This window comes from Paracoccidioides lutzii, assembly GCF_000150705.2.
Source record: "Paracoccidioides lutzii Pb01 unplaced genomic scaffold supercont2.1, whole genome shotgun sequence".
Taxonomy (NCBI): Eukaryota; Fungi; Ascomycota; class Eurotiomycetes; order Onygenales; family Ajellomycetaceae; genus Paracoccidioides; species Paracoccidioides lutzii.
The window spans coordinates 1,021,006-1,044,141 of record NW_015440947.1 but is presented as its reverse complement, the minus strand read 5'-3'; the positions used below and the strand labels follow the sequence as shown (position 1 = coordinate 1,044,141).

The following is a 23,136-nucleotide window of genomic DNA, read 5'->3' as shown; positions in this document are numbered from 1 at the left end:
ATGACTTCTTCTGTTCATTTCAAGTTCAAATCTCAGAAGGAGCCTTCGAGGGTAACGTTTGATGGTACGGGTATATCGGTTTTTGAGCTGAAAAGAGAAATCATCAATCAAAATCGACTAGGCGACGGAAGTGATTTTGAGCTTGCGATATATAATGAAGATACTAACGAAGGTAAGTCCCAGCTGTTTATCCAGGCTGGAAGTAGGACGTTGGAGACCTGACTTCGTTCTCATAGAGTATGACGATGATACCACCATTATCCCACGATCCACATCTGTCATCGCCCGCAGACTTCCTGCTGCCAGACCTGGCAAGGGCGGTGCTGCACGTTATGTCTCCGGTAAGATGCCAGTGAACGCTCGTAGCTCGTCTAGGATTGAGCCCCCTGCCGCTGGCCGAACGATAGGTGGTGGAGGTGCGGTTATAAACAATATTTCCGATTTGAATAGCGCACAGTCCGAAGATGAGAAGATCAAAGCATTATTTAGTTTGCAAGAAACTCAGTGGAAGGAACAGCAAAACGAAATGGCCAAGTAAGATGAGCGATATTCCATCCTATATTGTAGTCACCCATTATATACTGTGTTGCTAACGGATATCCGTTTAGTGCCACTCCAGTCCCGTTTCATCGGGGAAGGGGAAAACCTGTTAATATTCCTGACCATCCACCCCCACCTGGCTACCTATGCTACCGTTGCCGAGAGAAAGGTATGTCTCTATAAGCCCACACAGGATATTTTTATAAATTTAACAAACTTCTAGGGCATTGGATCCAGGCATGTCCTACTAACAATGACCCAAAATTCGACGGCCGTTATCGAGTTAAGCGATCGACGGGAATACCCCGCTCCCTCCAGAAACAGGTTGAAAAGCCTGACTCCCTGGCATTAGATGGTTCAAACGAAGATTCAAAACTTTCCGGGGTCATGGTAAACGCTGATGGCGATTTTGTGGTTGCCCAACCAGACAAGGCGTCGTGGGAACTGTACCAGGAAAAGGCCAAAGCTTCTGCAGCAGCCGCAGCTGAATTTGCGGCGGCTGAGGGGAGCAAGGAGATACAAGCGCGTGGTCTACAGTGTCCAATTGATAAACGCTTGCTACTAGAGCCAACGAAAACTCCATGCTGCAGCAAGACATATTGCAACGATTGCATCACAAATGCATTGATTGAAAGTGATTTCGTTTGCCCCAATTGCTCGACTGAAGGCGTATTACTAGACAATTTAGCAGTGGACGAAGAGGCTATTACTAAGCTAAAGGATTATGAAAAAGAAAAATCAGAGAAAAGGGATAAAGAAAAAGAAGAAGGATCAGTTAGTGAGGAGAGTACCAGATCCCCTCGACCAAAAGTGGCTTCGGAATCCGCCAACCACAAACCCTCCTCTGCTTTGTCTCCAGAAACTCTGACGCAACCCAATTCAACATATCCAAAGAAGCGGCCCGCAGGTGAGGGTGACGAAAACAATAATGAGGAACCAATCGCTGCACCAGCAATGAAGAAGCAAAAATCGAACGATAGCCAGTCCCAGGTTAACAATCAACATAGCTCGAGATTTAAGCCCCTGAACAGATTCTCTCCAACCCCGTTCAATCAGCAACTATCGTCCGGAAATTTTAACTCACCATCACCTCAAAATTTTCCGTTGATGGGGTTCCCTCCAAATAATATCATGCCAATGACTGGGTTTGTTGGGGGCGTAAACCATTCTCCTATATCTAACGGATATCCGCATGGCGAAAGTGGATGGAATCAAATGGCTAACAACAACATGAGTTTCGGGCCACCAAACGTTTCCTATATGACTGGATTCAACCAAACAATGATGCCAGTTGGTGGATATGGGCCCCCCAATTTCGGCCCTGCTGCGGGTGGGATGCCTATGAATAATATGAATTTCATGAGTCAACCACTTAGTCATTTGCCGCAAAGACCAACTTTCCAGCAAAATCCAGGAATCACCACCTTCTCGAACCAACAGCGAACCAGTTTCGGTAGACCATTCGCGAAGGAGGAAGACAATGCATACTTACGCCAGCCCGTAAATCCTCATCGGCATCAGGCAAGGCAAAAACGAATTAGGCCTAGTGACTATCGGGAACTGTAGGAGTAACGCTAGGGAATGGATATCTTATCTCAGCAATGACAATTTATAATCACATCATTGTACAGTACTTGTTTCGGAATATCTTGATATTTTCAGCATGGAGTTCATCGGCGGTGAGTTCTCAGCCCGTGATGGAGAGGAAAATGTGGATACAATATATTTTAACAGCATTCTGGTAATTGTCAAAGAGTCGATTTGAAGTTTATTGTGCTTTTCCCGCAATTGTCATCAACCTGTATAATTAGGCCATTACTTTCAGTCTTCAATCATGACAAACAATGGATCAGAAACCATATAGAGGTTGAATAATAATGGGAAACGCATATGTAGTTAAAACAATATATATCATGATTCCTGCCAATCCATTTATCAGAAGGAACAGAAACTTAAATCGAATTGAATCCATTTCCGTATTAGTGTCTTCTCTCGCAACCCGGTGGATAAGTTTCAATAATCCAAGACATCATCATGAATGGAAGGGCTGGGAATGAATAAGAAACTCAATCATTAACGTCAATCTGAAATTATATGGCAGTGACACGAGGGGATTACGGCGTATCCATGGATGGGATGTTGACCATTCAAATTCCTAACCACGAGGGAATGTATTTAATATTAGCCCTCCTGCTCCCTTCCTTCCAACTCATCAGCCAAAATTTTAGCATCCCGCTTCCCTCGGTCTACGTCGACAAGTAACATGAGTGGTAATGGGACCAAAATGAGGACGGCCAAAAATCCAAATGCAGGACGAATCTCTCCGTATCCATCCGTAATCATTCCGACGATCGCGGGACCAAAAATACTCGACCCCTTATCGGTGATGGCATACAATGAGTAGAAGGATGCCTCGAACCCCGGTGGTATTAACTCGCCAAAAAAGCTTCGACAATAGGATGACAATCCTCCTATTACAACGCCATAAAACGCTCCTAGCATGTACATTTCCCAAGGTTGCTGAAGCCCAAAGACTCCCAGCTTTTTAATTGATGGAATGAATCCGAGAAGTCCGTAAAAAGGTATGAGCTCAAAAACGCAAATACAGGCGATGATAGTTTGCGAAGCTTGCAAGTTCAACCGACGAGATAGATAGTTCCAAAAAAACGCACCACACACTCCGGAAACCATTGCTATTACGTTGATTAGTCCAAGGGCGGCAAGCTTCATACCCAGCTGGGTTTTAGCAAATAACACAGCAGTGCCGCTCACTGTGGCAATACCATCGGAAAGGAGAAACCACGCAGCTAAGAAGATAAGCACATCTTTGAGATGACGGACTTGAAGAGCTGTCCGACCGAGAGACTGCCATGCATAGGCAATATAATTCACCCACTGCCACATGTGGGCTCCTCGAACCGAGCTGGAAAGCGGGGGTCCGGGGCGTGGACGGAGCCACATAGCTGCAGGTATCGTAAAGATTAACCACCACAGCCCAATTCCGAAGAGAACGAGCCGTAGAGAGAATGTTGTTGAGCCCGTGGCGGCCACGACAAAGATGGATATAATTTGGAGAATAACAGCTCCAATATAACCAATGCCAATCCCATAGGAAGATATCCTCGTCGATAACTGGAGCTCCGCCGACGTTTGGGGAGATTTTAATAAAGAGTCGTGTGTAGACAGATTGGGATTGTTCTGAAGTAGAGTCGATGTGGCTGATGCCAGACAACTAGACCGGCGTCTCTGGTTAGATCTAAGCTGCTGAGGTGCAGCAGCGGATTGTCCATCATCGTACGTAGGGTCAGCCGGAGTCGATTGAATGGAAGGGTGATGACGAACAAGCAAAGGTAGAAATGAATTGAGTAATACAAAAGAAGCGCCAAAGCAGGTATTCGCTACAATTGCTAATAATGCGCCAAGGAGATAAACCTGCGGAACAACTGCCAGGAAGAGCATGGTTGAGACCGCACCGACGACAGCGAAGGCCAAGAGATATGTCTTGCGGTAGACTCCATGATCCGCCGCTCCAGACATGGAGATGATTAATAGTGACTGGACTAAGACACTGACTGAGAATGTGTACATCGCAAAGCTGGCTGTGTTTATTTGAAACCCTAAGATATATACTATACACTGTGTAGTCTCGGGAGAGTGTGGGCTGCTCAGAGAAGACGAGGCAAGACTAGGTACATCATGAGTCGTTCTCCAGGTCGCACTGCATGGTGTCGTTTTGTTTGAAAGGAGGACTCCTCGATCCCTTGCCATCTGCTCGAGGGTGATCGGGAGGAAGGATCCTACGTGCAAGCCAGGAGTTAGTGAAGAGTTCCAACAGAGAGGTGGTGGCTTTTGGCGCTGTACGGAAAACAGGCAAGTCGGTTTTGATTACCAGCTCTCTAATGCTCTCTCGATGCATTCTCATCATTGATGCAGGGAAAAGAAAGAAGCTGGATAACATACCCATAGCACACGCTGTGAACACCTCCGCTGCCCAGCCATAGCAATACCATCCTGCCAGCTCCTTTTTGCTCGTTGGACGAGAATCATCCCCAGGATACCTACCGTCTACTTGCTCATCCATCATCAAACAAGAGACGGTACATAACTTCAGGAGGCAACAGGTTAGAGAAATGAAGATGTCATTCAGCTGGCAAGTCAGCCTAAATGCAGAGCCAACGACTAATCACATGATGTAGATAAAATAATTGAGAAAATGAAGCTAGAGACAGCTTCTAGTGTAGTATACTATTAACGAGACTATATAGAACATAATAATATAATTAAATAAAATGCAGAGCTCAGCTGTTTACCTAACTACATAACTTAGCCGCCGGGCACTTATACAAACACAGGATGCTTGAGGCATCTGAACAGTTTTGGGGCCGGAGGCCTGGGATTCCTATTCCGGACTAGCGCCCCGCATGCCCATACCAGCGACTCCCCGTTCTTCTTCACGACTCAATTATCATTGAATACCTAGTCGTTGAAGATGGCCTCCACCATATGCTACAGCTGCAAATCCGCCCGCGCCCTCATAGTTAGACCCAAAAACAGACACAAGCTTTGCAAACTATGCTTCCTGGAAGTTTTCGAACAGGAAATTCATGATACCATCGTCTCCAAAGCCCTTTTTTACCCTGGTGAAAGGGTTGCCATCGGCGCAAGTGGTGGCAAGGACAGCACGGTTCTTGCCTCTGTGCTCAAAACACTGAATGATCGCCACAACTATGGACTGCATCTCACCCTGCTCTCCATTGACGAGGGAATCAAAGGATACCGAGATGACAGCCTGGAAACGGTCAAGCGCAACGCGGTGCAATATTCTATGCCATTAGAGATAGTGGGGTACGATGAATTGTATGGATGGACAATGGATCAAGTGGTTGCAGAGGTTGGGAAGAAGGGAAACTGCACGTACTGCGGGGTGTTTAGACGACAAGCGCTCGACCGTGGAGCCGCGAAACTCGGAATTAAGCATGTCGTTACAGGACACAATGCGGATGATGTCGCTGAGACAGTGATGATGAATCTATTGCGTGGTGATCTGCCACGACTATCTCGGGCAACGAGCATCGTGACGGAGTCGTCGGCGAGTGACATCAAGCGGAGTAAGCCACTCAAATATGCCTACGAAAAGGAAATTGTTTTATACGCCCATCATAAGAAATTGGATTATTTTAGTACAGAGTGTATCTATTCGCCAGAAGCGTTTAGAGGGAGTGCGAGGACGTTGATTAAAGATCTGGAGAAAATGCGCCCAAGTTCTATACTGGATATCGTTCGAAGTGGGGAGGACATGGCAAGACTTGTGCCTCCAGAAATAAGTAGTTCAGGCAAACATATTCCTCATACATCTGTTGCTGCGCTTGAGGGAGATGCAGAAGATTATTCTACCGGAGGCTGTGGAAGCCAAAATGGACTGCTGAATGGCAGAGAATTGGCAGATATAGAAAAGGATCTATCAGAAGATCAAACAACGGTCACTCATGAAACCCAAATTTTACCAACTAAGAAACCTCACGTTATTAGAGGGCCCGGCCAAAAGCCGCTGAAATTACAAACCATGGGGCGCTGTGTACAGTGTGGGTATCTTGCTAGCCAGAGGATATGCAAAGCCTGCATGCTACTCGCGGGATTGAATAAGGGGCGGCCGAAGACTTCGATCGAAGTAGCCGTGGGGAAGAAAGCAGCACAACACTTGTGAGGTAGAAGACATCCAAGTAGCCAGCAGGAAAAATAATATGGAGGATTCGATATTTTTCCTCGCTTGAATGCTATTTCACCCAATAGTTACAGGCCAACCACGAACTGACGACCTGACGGCTTCATTCTATTACGAGGGATTTCATGCCGGGATATTTTCCTGTGTTTGCCTCAGGCAAGGAAACAGAATGTGATATTCGTCTCAGGAGGATTTCCCATCAAAGAATCCGCTTCTGGATTCTTTGAGCTTTCGTCAGATGGGTATATACCCAGGAGACTACAGACAGGGAGGCAAATTTTCCTGAATGTTAACTGAGTCCATATAAGTTCTTGCGAATCCTCAATACAAACTTTATTCTACAACGCTCTTCTATTCATCGAATAACGATGGCTAATCTCCTCGAACTAAGTTACTCAACTTTGGCTAATGCCCTCTTTTGAATGTAGCAAAACCAACAGTGATCGAACGAAAAACTTTCTCGATATATTTTACACCATGAAATTTCGACCTCAGATATAATATACTCCACTACCGTTTTCTTTCACTCCAACTCCATCATATGTGGTATTTAAGTGGTGGGCCAAGTTGAATCAAAGTTTTTACTATTCGTATAAAACATGTCGAAATGATAGACACATTTCTTCTCATCAAAACTCAAAGCTGGACATCAATTGACAACATATGCATGTCAGTGAATAGGGTTCTCATATCTCACAATGTATATGAAGAAACCTTTATGTAAATACTTTGATCCTTCATTTCTAGCTTGCAACAACTTCTTCTCTGACACTTCATAATAAAGAACTATAGACAGAGAAAAATGAAATATTAACTGAAAAATATGATTCAAAAACTCAAAATTAATGATCTTTATGTGAAGGATAGATTGCTTGATTGATTATGAAGCGATTGCTAGCTACGCGGAAGTTATATACAGTGCAGATTACATAAGAAGGTGGATAGAACTGACACCCCCACTCACTGATATAACTGTATGCAAGATTACATACAAAAAATAGCCTGTAGCTAGGTATTGGTACATAATTTGACTGGAAAACCTATATTGTTGAAAAATCAGTCATTTCCTCTATATAATCATTTCTGCCTGCTTATTGTGTCTTCTAATATCTGTCATCATAGGGTGTATCTAGTCATCTCAAGTGGCTTGATCAGCCTGTCTGCTGCATTTTCAGCAGACAAGATGTAATCAATTAAGATCTCATTCTTGCAGACAAGATCTCAAAGAGTATGGAAGTGAATCTCTATATGCTTAGATTAGTGTGAAATAGCCTCACTTTTGATCAGTTCAATCATCAATTTATTATCTATCTGAATTGTATATGTCAGCTTATTGACTGATGATTCAATCAGACTGTCATTATCATCAAGATTATTGAGCTGAGACAGCATGAAGCTGGCATCCTTCAGTAATTCTCAGAGGCAGGCAAGTTCATAGACAGCCTCTGAGAATGTGATATATTCAGCCTCAGTAGATGATATTGAAACATCTATCTGCTTGCTGCTTTGCCAAGCAAAAGAATCTCCTGTCATATAAATGACATATTCAGTAATGAAGTGAGAATCTGAATCACAGTCTGCTCAATCAGCATCAGTGAACACTACAGATTCTATATTCACATCTTTTTGATAAAACATATCTATGTCAGGTGTGCCTTGTAGATATCTAAGAATTCACTTGAATGCTGTTCAATTCTTTGAGATAAAGCAGAAGCTAAATCTCTCTAGAAAGTCAGCAGCAAAGCTTATATCAGAATATGTGTTGATAGCAAGATATTGTAGAGAGTCAATCTCTGATTGATAAGAATATAATGTAAATTCTGCTGTATAAGTAATCAGTTCTTTATTATCACTCACAAAATCAACATTCTCTTTCATAGTAGAGGATGTTGAGTGATAGTTATTCATTGAGAATTTCTCAAACAGGTTTTTTATAAATAGTGGCTGGGACAATGATAATGATTTAGCATCTTAATCAATCTTCATACTCAAATACCAGTTTGATTCACTCACATACTTGATCTAATAATTAGTGGTGATCTGGACTTTTGTCTATTCAATATCTAATATATTCAGACTGTATAGGTGAACATCATTCATATAGATGATTATATAGATCTTATGAACATCATTTATGAAAAAACTAATATCATGAGAACTGACATGAAAATCTATTTCCAATAGCATTTTTTGCAGCTTCTTATATCATAATAGTGCTGCTTGCTTCAAGTCATATAGTCTCTGCATCAATTCACATATCAGATTGTCACATTCCTCATAGAACCCAGTAAGTTGATGTATATATATATATTCATTGATGAGAAGCTAGGTATTTAATAATACTATAATCATATTGATCTGCAGAACATATCATTCTCAGAATACTGAGATTGTCATAAGTATTCAATAGATGGAGACTAATACAACTGGTGTAAATGTCTTTGAATAATTGACATTCTTTTCTTGATAATTGCTGCAGACTACTCAACAGATCTTATATCATTCAATTCTATTCATATTATTAATCTTTTTGTCAAATACTCATTGATCATGTAGAATTATCATATCTGAGATTCTTTCAACTAGCTGCCATGCATCAATCTACTTGAGATGATTAATCTTTTTAATGCAGACATGGAAGTAATATTTCCAATCTGTAGACATCTGAGCCTGAGTGAAGTTCTTTGAAACTGGTCAGCCAGTGATCTCAGAGTCTGCAGAGATATCAGTCAAATTGTCAGTGAAATTCTTTACTAAGACCTTCCTCACTGAAGTAATATTCTTAGTGAGTATTGAAGAATTCTTTATCTCTAAAGCAGATTTTGAGAGGATAATAGTGTTTTACATCAAAAATGTCAGAATCTACACAGTAATCTCATAGTCTATTTATTAATTATTTGTAAAATGTAGAAATACTGAAAAGACAGATAGAAACTCCCTATTCACTATGAAATCATCTGTTGATAAATCATATTAAGTGAAGAGGATTATCATTGCAGTCACATGAGCAATGAAAGACATGTTCTTGACATCTTTCTCAGACAAGGTCAAAGAATCTGTCAAATAAAGATCTTCTTGAAATATCATATCTTTTGACATATAAAGATAATCATTAGAAGGATTGATCAATCTATAATTAGTAAAGCTATCATAGCCTGTAAATATAAGCTCTTGTGATTGTAAGGTCATTTTCATATTCAGCTTGAGCACTATTTTTAAATAAGCCTTGCACACTTATTGGCGAATCCTATATGCAGAGGGCAGGACCCTGAGCCAAGCTTCATATGAAGTAATCAGCTTCAGATTTAGATCCTCTATACCATTATAGAGCTTGATTGATGTTGACATAAGATTAAGTATTTTGGTCATCATAATTATCACCTCACCCTACATTTGGAGGGAGGAGGAGAAATCTATTAATAATGTTCAGACTTTTTTGATAATCAGGTCAACAGAACATTCAGATACACCATTTTGCTGCGGAGTGTAAGACAGGATTGATTCTCATTTAATACTCTCACTCATCATATAGATGACTGCAGTGTTTGAATTCAACTTACTGCAGTCAGAGTGAATAATTGCAACATCATGATTGAGTAGATTCTTTATAAATTGGTTGAAGGTCTGTATATATTTTAGAGTCTCATTGCAGCACTTCAATAGAAAGGTCTACTGCATTCATGTGACATCATCAGTGATCATCATCACAAGCTTCTTATCTGCATAAGATGATGTATCTTTTTTATTATCAAGCATTTCTCCACCCTTAAATAGGTTCATTCAGATATTAAGACCTTTGCAGGTGACATAGTGTAGTGGAGTGTTTTTATAACTTGCATATTTATGCTTGGCTTTAACACATATAGTGCAGAATGAGAGCTTCTTTGAGTTAATGATGACAATTTCAAAACAGAGCTCTTACAACATTTTAATTAGATTCTTCTCATCAATTGATAGCTGCTTTAGTATAATAGCAGGTAGTCAGATTGATGAGGACAAAATAAAGATATCAGTATTCAGATTCTTCAGGTTAATTAGCTGCTCCATGTCATCACAGTTGAAAAAATCTATTGATGCAGCATTCAGATCATAATCTGTTGAAATCACTCTGAGCTTTAGAATCATCAAGTATGCCAGTGATCTAAGCTTCAGATCATTCATAATACTCTTAAACATAGAGAAGATGTCAGATAGAACATATATATTATTGAAATTCAAATTCACATAGAAGATGTCATTTCCTATAGATACTATTATCTCAAAGTAATTTCCTATAAGAGGTTGAACCTCTAGATTTGCTCTGGCTGGCTGACTCAGCCTAGCTATCATTTGCACGTGCGCACATGATCATGCTACGTGAGCTTGCTTAAGCTTGAGTTCTCATCTCATTCTTTTCTTCCCTTTCTCAAGCAATTTATCCTTGTTATATAGGAGGACTAGCCTCTAGTTCTTAGAGCTTAACCCTTTACATTATGAATTGCTTCACTTCTTTCATTGATAGGCCACTGAGAGTCTTAATTCTGTATCATGAAGCTCAGCAAACGTGCTGACATATAATAGACTATTGAAAGCCTTAAATCCTGCATCATGAAGTTCAGTGATAGCACTGGTATATGAATAGACTGAGTTAGCAATCATACTAACAAATGAATGAGCAACATTGAAAATGTCTAGCTGAATGAGATAAAGCAGCAGACTTGTACAACAAATACATAAATAAATCAACATGAAGCAATGAGCAGAGATGCCCTCAGCAGCTTCAAATAACAATGAATGACCTTTCTTCAACAACAGGAACAGGTTCAGTGTGAGAACAGAAATTTAATAGCAGCTCAGCAAGCTGAAATAGTTAATCTACAACAAGCTTTGAACACTCTGACATCAACTCTCTTTCAATTGAATCTGCAATTACTTATTGCAGTCAGAAGATCAAAGACCAAGCTACTGAACTACAAGAAGTATGATGATTCTAATCTGAAGCACTACCCTTAGTGAGAGCTAAAGCTTCAATCAAAACTTAAGGTCAATGGAAAAGCTTTAGGTAATAATGAGGAATGTGCTTGATATGTGTATTCAAGACTGAAAGAAATGGCAGCAGCTCAAGTTTACCTCTGAATTGAGAATAATAAGAACAAGATCAACTTCACAGTAGAGAGCTTACTGAAGTAGACACATATACTCTTTAGTGATTCTGCACAATAGGAAAAGACTATGCAAAAGCTCAACAATCTACAACAGAGTAGAAGAGCTCTCTTTAATCTTCTGTCTGAATTTAATCAGCTACTGCTGGAAGCTGATTGTCAAAGATGAGATGATCACATTAAAAAGAGGTATTTGAAATCCACTCTAAGCATGGAGCTGAAGGAAGGCATGATGGGTGTAAGGGAATCATCTCTCTATGAGAATTACCACAAGGAGCTTAGATTAGTTGATCATCAACTCTCTGAGCTTAAGACTTTAAGACAGTGGTCTAAACATTGCAAGAGCAGATCTTCTTCAGATTATACAACATCTAATCCACACTTTCTACTTTGTCATGCTGTCCTTGACTAATGAACCTGGTTTCAAGCTTTCACTGATGATCTGATGAATCTCTCTTCTGATGCTGTGACCTCAATTGCCTGCCATGTCAAATTGATAGATCAGACAGAGATTAATCAATGAAGAGAGCAAGGCCTGTGCCTGAGATGCAAAGCCAGAGATCATATGATTAAGAGCTGTCTGTTTAAACCTCTCAGACACTCTACCACCCCCACAATAGCTAAGATGATCCCCAAGCCGGTACTGGACAATGACAATGTGGATATGAGTAAGGATTTGAGAAAAGAGTAGCTTCAATCAAAAAATACTGAAAGGAGCAAAATAAGAAGCTTATGAGAAAGCAATGAAGAAGATTTAAATCTAAGATAATATTCAAACTCTTCACTGTCAATGCTCTAGTAGATAATACTTTTTTGACTAGAGCAATGATAGACAGTGAATGTAATGTTTATAGTCTTATTTCTCAATTCTACATTAATAAGCATAAGCTCTCATGCATTAAAATTCCCTCTGTTAAAATGACTGGCTTTGAAGACTCCATGAGACTCTTCACAAGCATAGTGACTGGCATTTGAATTGATATAGGTGGTCACATAACTGAACAAGCCTTTCTCTATATGGTGAATGAGTTACATGGTCATGATATGTATTTAAGCAACCCCTGGCTGGCCCAGCAAAAGGCGACTGTAATCTCTTATCAAAGAATTGTGAGATTTGAAGAGAGTGACATAAAGATAGAGTCTAGTTCAAATGCAAAAGCTGATATGATTTCCATCTCTGCTATAAGCTTCTCTAGGCTTGTGAGCACTTGAGAGAAGTGAAACATCAAGATCTTCACTGTCAGTTTGACTGATATTCAAATGACTCTAGAAGTGAAATCAAAGATTGACCCTATAGAAAAGCTGCCTGAACATTATCATGAGTTTTTGAATATATTTGATAAGAAAGCTGCTGACACTCTACCTCCACTTTATGGCCCAGATAGAGATCATGGGATTGAACTGATTAAAAAGATCAATGATAGTGTAAAACAACCCCCTTGAGGCTTATTATATAATATGTCTTGAGAGGAACTACTGACTTTATGAAAGACTCTTACAGATTATCTAGATAAGAGTTTTATTAGAGTGAGCAACTCCTCTGCAGCCACTCCTGTACTATTCATGAAGAAGCCTGAGGGTGGGCTAAGATTCTGTGTAGACTATTGAGCTCTTAACAAAATCACTCAAAAGAATTGATATTCTCTATCATTAATCAATGAGACTCTATAGTGAATTGAACAGGCTAAATGATTCACTAAGCTGGATATTATTGCAGCTTTTCACAAGATTTGAATCACAGAAGGTGATGAGTGGATGACAGTCTTTAGAACCAGATACAGGCTATTTGAGTGACTGATTACATCTTTTGATTTGACCAATGCTCTGAGCATGTTTCAAAAATATATCAACTGAGCATTATATGGATATCTGGACAACTTCTGCTCAGTCTATTTAGATAACATCTTGATATTTTCCTCAAGAAGCTTACAGAAGCATTGTGAGCATGTACAAAAGATGCTTATGCATCTATGAGAAGCAGGCCTGCAGGCAGACATCAGAAAGAGTGAGTTCAAGATGAACAGCATAAAATATCTTGAATTCATCATTGAAGTGAGCAAGGGTATACAAATGAATCTGAAGAAGGTTAAAGCTGTTTTGAAATGAGTGACACCTACTACTCTTAAAGGTGTATAAGGATTTTTAGACTTTGCCAATTTCTATAGATGATTTATCAGGGATTTCTCAAAGATCATGACCTCACTGACAATTCTTACATGTAAGAATGTTCCTTTTTTGTGGATGAGCAAGACTGAGGAAGCTTTTAAGTGTCTAAAATCAATGTTTATCTCTGCTTCAATCCTGCTTCAATTCAACTCTAATCATGAAACTATATTGGAAATGAACTTCTTAGATTATGTCTCAGAAGAAGTGCTGCTACAATATGATGAGCAGAGCATTCTACACTTATGTGCCTTCTTCTCTCACAAGCATTCACCTGCAGAATACAACTATGAGATTCATGATAAGAAGTTATTAGCAATAATTGAGTGTTTAAAGAAATAAGACACTGAGCTACAAAGTGTAAAGGAATTCAAGAATCTCACAGATCATAAGAATCTAGAATACTTCATGACTACACACAGACTAAATGAAAGACAGCTACATTGAATGGATATTCTCTATTGATTCAACTTCAGAATTGATTACCAGCCAGGGAAGTTGAATGCTAAACCAGACACTATATCACAAAGAGAGCAGAACATGCCACAGAGCACTGATGATAAGAGAATCAAGCAGAGACAAGCTCAACTACTTAAGTTTAACATACTGACACCTGGAATGGAATCAATAGTGACTGCTGTCAGTGTGGAATCTGAGATGTCTCTTCAAGCTCAGTGAAATGAGACTCACAAAAATGATAAGATTTTGCAGCATCTGAAGCAAATTCTTTATGAGAGAAGATTCAGATTTTCTTCTGAACTTGACATTAAGATCTCTGTCTCTGAGAGCTCTTTAAATGAGAACAGGGAGCTTCTCTTTCAAGATTATAAGTGAGTGCCAGACTTTGAATCTCTTCAAACCAGGTTAGTATATGAGACTCATGACTCACCTCTTACCAGTCATCCCAAGTGAGAGCAAATGACAGGAGTTCTAAGACATGAGTTCTACTGGCCAGGCTATGCTGCTGATGTGAGAAGAATGATCAGAAACTGCCATCTTTGCAGATCAAACATCACATGAAGAGATCAACATCAGAGACTGCTTAAGCCTCTTTTCATTCCTGAACACATATGGCAGGAGCTTTTCATGAACTTTATCATGAACTTACCAAACTCTAAAAGTTACATGAACATCATGATTATAACAGACAGACTGACCAAGAGAGTTATATTAAAAGCAGTTAAGAAAACTGATGTGAAGACAGTGACTAGAGTGTTCTTTCACAATATCATCTCTCAACATGACATCTCTAAGGCAGTAGTGTCAGATCAAGGATTAGCTTTCACAAGCATGTTTTGAACTTAAATGTATGAGAAATTAGACATTAAGAGATGACTCTTCACAGTCTATCACTCAGAAACTGACAGAGCTACAGAGCAAATGAATCAGACTCTGAAAATCTACCTACACAAGTATATTAGCTTTCAACAGAATGACTGGTGTGAATGACTCCTTCTAGCAGAGCTGGTCATCAATAATAGAGATGCTGCCTCAACAGATGTGAGCTCATTCTTTTTAATACATTTTTTTCACATCTTCTTCATTGATATAGTCAATGCACTCTCTGTTGAAACACTATGTAATCTCATTGAGTTTGCAGATGATTATATGAGGAAAGCTCATGAAGTGTTGAAGTGAGCTCAAGTAAAAATGATGAATGCTCAGCAATCTCAAGAGAAATACATGAATAGATGAATAGACCTGGCTTCAAGCTTTCAACCTAGAGATAAGATCTGGTTGAGCTTAGAGAACATGAGAACTAATCATCTGTGCAAGAAGCTGGATGTGAAATACAATCAATATACTGTGCTAGAAAAGGTAGAATCTCATGCTTACTGACTGAATATCTCACTCAGCATTCACAATGTCTTTAATATAAAGCTTCTACATGCTATGATGATGAATTTCCTGCCTAGTCAGAGGCAAACTGACTGACAGTCACTCACTATAGAGATCTCAAAAGGATCTGAGTTTGAGATTGAGAAAATTCAGAATGAATGAATCTACTGAAGAAAAAAGTAATACTTCATTAAATGAGTAGATTGAGCTGAGTCTATATGGAATGACACAAGTCTCCTACAAGAAGTGAAGGCCTTGAACACTTGAGAGGCCTCTCAGCAGGCAAAATTAGGTGTAAAGAGGACTTTAAATAGTTGTAAAGGCCTGCAACAAAGAGGGAGAAGAGAAGTATTATAAAAGGTTGAACCCCTAGATTTGCTCTGACTGGCTGACTCAGCCTAGTCATTGTTTGCACATGCGCACATGATTATGCTATATGAGCTTGCTTAAGCTTGAGTTCTCATCTCATTCTTTTCTTCCCTTTCTCAAGCAATTCGTCCTTGTTATATAGAAGGACTAGCCTCTAGTTCTTAGAGCTTAACCCTTTACATTTCCAGTATTGACCTGCAAATCACAGTGAATATAGCTTTAATGCTCTAATAAATTAGCAGATATGAGATTGGCAGATAAGTCTGGCATCAAATAGATGTGGTCAAATTCAATTAATCTTTCTCTGATTAAGATGTAGATGACTTCAATTCCTTGAACTTTCAAAGTAGTCTTATTGACCACTTGAATCATAGAGCCACTAATCTCTGTTATTTGAGAAAATCATGATTGATCACATGCAATATGACATCTAGCCCCACTATCCCATATAATGAGTGAATTGATAATTGATTTGATAGAGTACATAGACACCTCAATGACCTGCACTAGATTCATCATTTGAAATGTCTCAGAGCTGTTATTTGCAGTTGATGAGGTCTTTTTGCCCTCACTACTCTTTTTATTATTATATTTCTCTATTCTCATTGTGTTGGTGATTCTTCATTCTTCAGTAGCACTATCTGAATTGGCTGCTCAGCAGAGCCTTCCATGATGATGCTCACATTCCAAGCAGATTGAGAGGTCAGAATTTGAACATTCACTCATTCAATAGTCTCTGTGTTCTCTGGATCAGCCCTTACAGGTCAAATTATTTTGGACATTGCTGCTATTATTGGAACTCACAGCTGTATTTTCAGCCTGAGCCACATTAACTGAAGAATTAGTCATCTAGACAGCCTTTTTGATCTCTTTGAAGGAGTTCAATTGAGAGTGTATTTTCTCTATGATCAAATGAACATCCAACATGACAGACTTTGATTTAGATTCTTGTACCTTCTCAATTTTCTTTTGCACATAGTTTCACCATATATTGAGAAGTGCAGAATAAAACATGTGGAATATCATGTCATTTAAGAGTAAAATATCAAGTATTTTCAATTTCATAATAATGTCATTGAACTTATCAAAAAATGTATGTATGTCAGTGACTTGGATACCACTCATTGATGTAAACACCAGGACTACTTCCCTGTAGAGCTGTGTTCTTAGAATGGAGAACTCCTTCTCAATCACATATCAAAGAGAATAAGTGATTCTGCTCTCATCATACTTATTAAAACAGGGCCTAATGCTGGTTGCCAACATGTTTAAAATGAATGTGTAAAGCCAGCAATTTTTGACCTCTCAAAAAAGAGCTCATTCAGAGTCCTCATCAGGGATTTTGACTTACTTGTACTTCAATATAATCTAGCATTGAGTGTCAATTAGCTTGGCCTTCATATTTACATGCCAGGAGAGGTAATTCAAAGATCTGACCAGAGCATTCAGCTTGATGACATACTTAGTATCCTATTTGAACTGGCTGATTGTCTTGCTGACACAGCTATTTGAGTCATAGAGATTATATTGCATTCAGGACCTCAAGTTCAGATTCCATGCTGATGATTGATCTGCCAGTGAATTTGTAGACATCACAGCCCTGTCATTCTGAGTGTGAAGCCCCTTCAATTGAAGTTGAAGCTGCAATTCTTTGTGCTTCTATTTTTGAAATTCTAAATCAATCTTTTGACATTCAAGATTCAATCTCCTTAGTTGCAATTCTTCAGAGTTGATTGTCAGTGGTGAGTTAGAGATCACTGTAGGTGTCTCCATCCCATCTTCTGAAGAAGTTGAATCAGCATATTTGACACAATATAAGCAGACCAGCCTCACTGTGGTAGAGGCTGTAATCAGCCCAGCTTGCTGATCAGATGTTTTGAGGGGTCCAATATTGAAACTCTTGAACACCCCTAGGGGGGTCAGTGAGCTCAGGGCCCCTGATCATTTTCAGATTGATCAGATTGACTGAATTGACTTGATCACAATCATGAGTGAGTCATCATACATTCTGTCATGTCATATTAATCTTTTTTATAATGGAGTAATCTTATTCAGTGAAATTCTTGCCTATAAGCTTGATTGAGCAGATTGACATGTTCTTGTGTGATCAGTCACTGAAAAATTAGTGAGTTGTAGATTTTTTTCACCTGCTAAGTGAACAGATTGAACACAGAAAAAAAAAAAAAATAATAATATAAGAGTATGTCAAATCAATCAATTGACATAAAATAAGACAATATTATATTGAATGAAGTGAGCAGTGATTAATATACACTATATTTGGCAAGAATTCTCTGAATTGGCAGTTATTTGCGCAAAACAGGTCTCATAACCTGTGAAGGATAGATTGCTTGATTGATTATGAAGCGATCACTAGCTACGCGGAAGTTATATACAGTGTGGATTACATAAGAAGGCGGATAGGCCTGACACTTTATAATTCGTAAGTTCTGCTATGCATTTAATTACAAACTGTCATTCATCATAAGCAGAGAGACTGCATAAGATTTATCTTGATTCAATAATTACTCACTGCTGAAGAGTAGGGCTGCACAACTAAGAGGATGAATTTAAAGGAGAAATAGAGGGGACATATTATCTAATGCTTTTCAGAATATTTAAGGGAATCATAAGTAAGGTGTTGGTAGAGTTGTGCATCAATGGTGCACAGACTTTATATATCACTCTTAAGCTGTTCACAAAAAAAGCAACTGGAATCCACGCCGGGCTCTCCGGACTCTAGAATGAAGTGCACCCTTTAGGTAAATTTTCCAACGGTCTCCTGTGGCATGACACCCACCAACAGGCGCACGTATAATTATTTGTCTACGTTTTCTTATCACTGCTCTGGTGGGCGTCTAGAGGTTGGAAAAGCGAGAACGGCTATAAAACCGGGGCCTCCCAGTTTTCGCGCCTAATTCTCATCAGAGCCGATTGTTTGTGGGGAAATGTAATTTCACCATCCTTGCCAAAGCCTACATCCTGGAGGTAGGAGATAAGTCTGCTCTCAAATGAAATTAACAAGGGAATTAACAAGGGAATCGGAGGAGGCACCATGACTGGTCACTGATAATGTCGGCTTGATCCAGAAAGGATAGATTCGACTTACTTTGTGTTGTCGACCCTTGGCTCCATCATTACAGTTTCCGTCCTACTATCGGCCAGCCAGCAGAAATGAACCAAGGATGAGAGCCAAACTGGCACCCGGTGCGGTCCTCTGAAGTTTTCCTCACCTACAAGACAGTGGATACCCCGATCATAGTTGCCAACCGGCCCAGGTACCAATCTTCCCAAGAGATCTTCCTTTACCCAGTATATTTCAAAATACCCAAACGGCTGGCCATCCCAGCAACCAAAAGCAGGGAAGGAATGTCGAGAGTTGAGTTGATCACGGAGAAAGTTTTCTTGAACGGATTGGGGCCCGGCAACACCCCAGGCTTTGCTCACTCGAGGATTATTCATCCATTTGGACAAGAGTTCGATATCAGAGGGGTAATCCTTTGGAGATGCATCACCAGAACTCGTGGTTGAAAGTGAGGCAACGCTCCTAGATTTTGAGTGGTAATATTTTAGGCTGTCTAAAACGGTTGGGAGCTTGGGAGGTAAGAGTGGAACCCGAAATGACAGTGTCTGGCCTAAACTAGGGATATAGCGGGTGTAAAACACTTCACCTTGTCGTGGAGGTTTCTGGCGGACAGGATGTCGGATTCCTTTTGTGAAGATAAATTCCGAAGGCGGCGGTGGAAAAAAGGTAGGTAAACAACTCCCGGAAGTAAATGGATCCCCGTGTCTAGTGGGGACACCGTAGTACATACTTTCTGTTGGACTGATCAGCCCCGAACCGCTGATGTTTCCGGCAATTTCCGTAGCAAATGGGCCAGAACTCGGGCGTGGGGTGATGGGAAACTCGACCGTATGTGGTACGGTCGTCTGGGGACACAACTTGAAGAGAAAAATGCGAGGATCAATTTGCCAAAAGGTACGATGGCTTATAAACATGGTCGACCATCCTGTGGCATCGTGTACATCAAAAGGCTGGCAGCCCACGAAGGATTCTTCGCTTCTAACCAAACCCATCCGTTCCAGCTTTTGCATTAGATGTTTTCCGGTGAAGATACCCTGCCGCTTGATATAAACGCGCCATTCCCCCTTTGGTTTTGCAGGGTCTGGGGTTGATTTGGACTCTTCGGTGGAGACAAACCGGCTTGGAGCAGGTTGGTGGAAATACCACCAAAGAGTCGCATAAAGCAACATGGCAATTTGACGAGTTGGCGAAGTGGCGGGCTTGAAATCGCTGGTAGAGGGAAGGGATATCGAGGAAATGAATAGGTAGTCGCCGTTCAGAGTGGGCTTTGTGAACGGGCCATGATGGTGCTTGTCCTCCGTTGGTGTCCCAGGTGGAGTGGACGATAACGACGCTTCCCCAGAATGGATTGCACCGGATCCAACGGAATGCGGGGGTGAGAGATGCTCTTGTTTAGGATTAGAGTCGCGTTTCTCTGTTCGAATGACAATAGTCCAGCCAGGAGGTAGGACGGAGGTGCCTATGGCCATTTCATTCAACTTGAAGGTGATACCTCCGAACACGGGGGTGATGGAGAGGGATAGGTCATTGGGAAGATGGACAACGGAGGGAGATGACATGTCAGAGGCTGGGGAAGCTGAACAAGCATCCAAGAATATCTCGATAAGACGAAGGTCAGCGTACTATATATACACATTCGGAATTCTCAGGGTTTCAAAACGCCCTCAAAAAGAACGAAAAGAGAAGAGAGGAGGGCGCAATGACAGCGATGCGAGTCACTGATGGACTTAGTGGTTATGCGAGCAGTATATCTAGTTAGAAACGTGAGCACAGCAGGTATTGAAGACAGAGGAGGAATAAAAGAGAGGAGTCTTGAAAGTCTTCTCGAGCCTGCGGGATAGCAGAAATGACATCAATTGAACAGCCAATCATTATGTCAGTTAGTGGATACCCGGCTATGCCCTAGTCACGTGCCTATCTGCCGTATTAAGTTTAGAAACGCTTTAACGGAGCTCGTGCATCGTTGACATTTCGCCAAACTATGTGACTAGTTACTTATTCTGAACAAATCACTTATAACTATTATTAATTAAGGGTGAAGAACTAGGTTAGCTTCTCAGGGGTCCCTTTTGCCCCCCTCAATCTCACACCGGCAGGAAAAAAGGCCCACTTTATTGGCTCAACTGTTATTAGTAAAAAGTCCTAGGTTTCAACCAGCCATTGGTTGCACTTGGGCCTAAGAGTCCTTATGATAAGCATGCCTATAATTCTAGGCATGATAATCACAACCATTCCAATTTGTATTTTTAGTGCCACCTCAGAGGAAGTCGACAGCGAAAGGAAACTGGTTTGCAGGACCATCATGGAAGCCGCTGCTGGAATTCGGCTCTCTAATCTTTTTTTAAGTAAACAAAGGTGGTTGCTCCCAAGGACAAATATTCTCAGGAAGTAAATACGTACAAGTATGTAAATACATAACGTAATCCACCACCCAACGCCCGTTTACACCCAACACCCGCCATTTCACCATCACTATGATGAAATATTTTCAACATTATTTCAACAACGCAATTAGATTTTAAGATGATATATTATAGGATGAAAATATATATAGAAAATTACATATAAAAATATATAGCTAATTCAGTAAATGTTTGTTTGGCTTAATAACTCATCTGGAATATGAAATCTTGAGTAGAGGCAGATTCAGCAAGCAAGCAGTCATTAAATCAGTAGAGATTGCAATATCATCATATCCCTCTGGCAGTGGATCCATGGGCACCCTGGCAGGGCTCTGAAAACATGATTTAGCCACTCTTTGTGAAATCAAGGGTTTACTTTCCTGATTAGAAAGGTGATTTTTAAATTCTTCAATCATCTTCTTATTCAATTATGATTGTAGCTGTATGACAGCTCATTCTTCCTTTTCTTTTTGCTCCTAAGTCTTTTTCTCATCTCTAAGCTTTTTGTCAATCTGCTGTTGAGCAGCTCTTGCAGTCTTATTCATTTCCTTTTGCTGTTTTGTGATCTGATGAGCTGTCTTCTACTTCATCCTCTGCTGAATGATATTTATCTCCTTCTATTCTTTAAGAATAATGTGTTGCAGCTTTACATTCTCCTTATGAGCTTGCACATTCTTTTTGACAATCTCTAAGGCTGTCAAATTCTCATGAATGCTTTGCACCTTTGCTGGTGAGAAGAACTATATCAATGATGAATTTAAAGAATCTAGCAACCTCATTGCCCTGTCATGCTTGTAATGTCTTTTCTTTTGATTAAAAGCTTTTTGAAGCTGCTGATTCTTTATTAAAAGAATCTCTTTATTAGAAGTAAGATTTTCCCCTGTACAGATCATCTAATTGAGATTATTAGATATTTGATACTGCTGTTGCTTGATTTGCTTCATCAATTTCCATAGATCAACAATAGAAGTAGATGTTTTTATTTGATAGTGTAAAGGGTTAAGCTCTAAGAACTAGAGGCTAGTCCTCCTATATAACAAGGATGAATTGCTTGAGAAAGGGAAGAAAAGAATGAGATGAGAACTCAAGCTTAAGCAAGCTTGCATAGCATGATCATGTGTGTATGTGCAAATGATGACTAGGCTGAGTCAGTCAGCCAGAGCAAATCTAAGAGTTCAACCTTTTATAATACCTCTCTTCTCCCTCTTTGTTGCAGGCCTTTACAACTATTTAAAGTCCTCTTTACATCTAATTTTGCCTGCTGAGAGGCCTCTCAAGTGTTCAAGGTCTTCACTTCTTGTAGAAGACTCACATCATTTCATGTTGACTCAGCCTAACCTACTCATTTAATGAGGTATTGCTTTTTCCTCTGGTAGATTCATTCACTTTGAATTTTCTCAATCTCAAACTCAGGTCCTTCTGAGGTCTCTATAATGAGTGACTGCCAGTCAGTTTGTCTCTGACTAGGTAGGAGATCTATCACCACAGCATGTAGAAGCTTTACATTAAAGATATTGTGAATGTTGAGTGGAATGTTCAGTTGATAAGCATAAAATTCTATCTTTTCTAGCACAGTATATTGATTGTATTTTGTGTCCAGCTTCTTGCATAGGCAATTAGTTCTCATGTTCTCTAAGCTCAACCAGATCTTATCTCCAAGTTGAAAGCTTGAAGCTGAGTCTTTTCATCTATTCACATATTTCTCTTGAGATTATTGAGCATCTGTCATTTTTACTTAAGCTCACTTCAACACTTCATGAGCCTTCCTCATATAATCATCTGCAAACTCAATAGAATTATGTGGCATTTCAATGAGAGGTGCATTGACTATATCAATAGAGAAGACATGGAAAAGATGTATTAAAAAGAATGAGC

The 23,136-nt window shown here is 40.0% G+C and overlaps 4 protein-coding genes across 4 annotated transcripts; 2 read left to right on the top strand and 2 right to left on the bottom strand.

Annotated features, from left to right (window-relative positions):
• Window positions 1-2,106, top strand: PAAG_00283 (hypothetical protein; the record flags this gene model as incomplete). Its single annotated transcript, XM_002797698.1, has 4 exons — window positions 1-172; window positions 237-534; window positions 609-709; window positions 764-2,106. 4 exons carry the CDS (start codon window positions 1-3, stop codon window positions 2,104-2,106), a joined length of 1,914 nt encoding a protein of 637 aa, XP_002797744.1.
• A 615-nt stretch (window positions 2,107-2,721) lies between these two features.
• On the bottom strand, window positions 2,722-4,621 carry PAAG_00282 (autophagy-related protein 22; the record flags this gene model as incomplete). The annotated part of the gene is made up of 2 exons (XM_002797697.2): window positions 2,722-4,337; window positions 4,501-4,621. The coding sequence occupies 2 exons, from the start codon at window positions 4,619-4,621 to the stop codon at window positions 2,722-2,724; spliced, it is 1,737 nt and encodes a 578-aa protein (XP_002797743.1).
• Window positions 4,622-5,029: 408 nt separating this feature from the next.
• PAAG_00281 (PP-loop ATPase superfamily protein) lies at window positions 5,030-6,244 on the top strand (the record flags this gene model as incomplete). Its single annotated transcript, XM_002797696.2, has 1 exon — window positions 5,030-6,244. One exon carries the CDS (start codon window positions 5,030-5,032, stop codon window positions 6,242-6,244), a length of 1,215 nt encoding a protein of 404 aa, XP_002797742.1.
• A 12,635-nt stretch (window positions 6,245-18,879) lies between these two features.
• Window positions 18,880-20,418, bottom strand: PAAG_00280 (rhizobactin siderophore biosynthesis protein rhbD; the record flags this gene model as incomplete). Its single annotated transcript, XM_015843965.1, has 1 exon — window positions 18,880-20,418. The coding sequence occupies one exon, from the start codon at window positions 20,416-20,418 to the stop codon at window positions 18,880-18,882; it is 1,539 nt and encodes a 512-aa protein (XP_015700300.1).
• Between the last annotated feature and the right edge of the window lie 2,718 nt (window positions 20,419-23,136).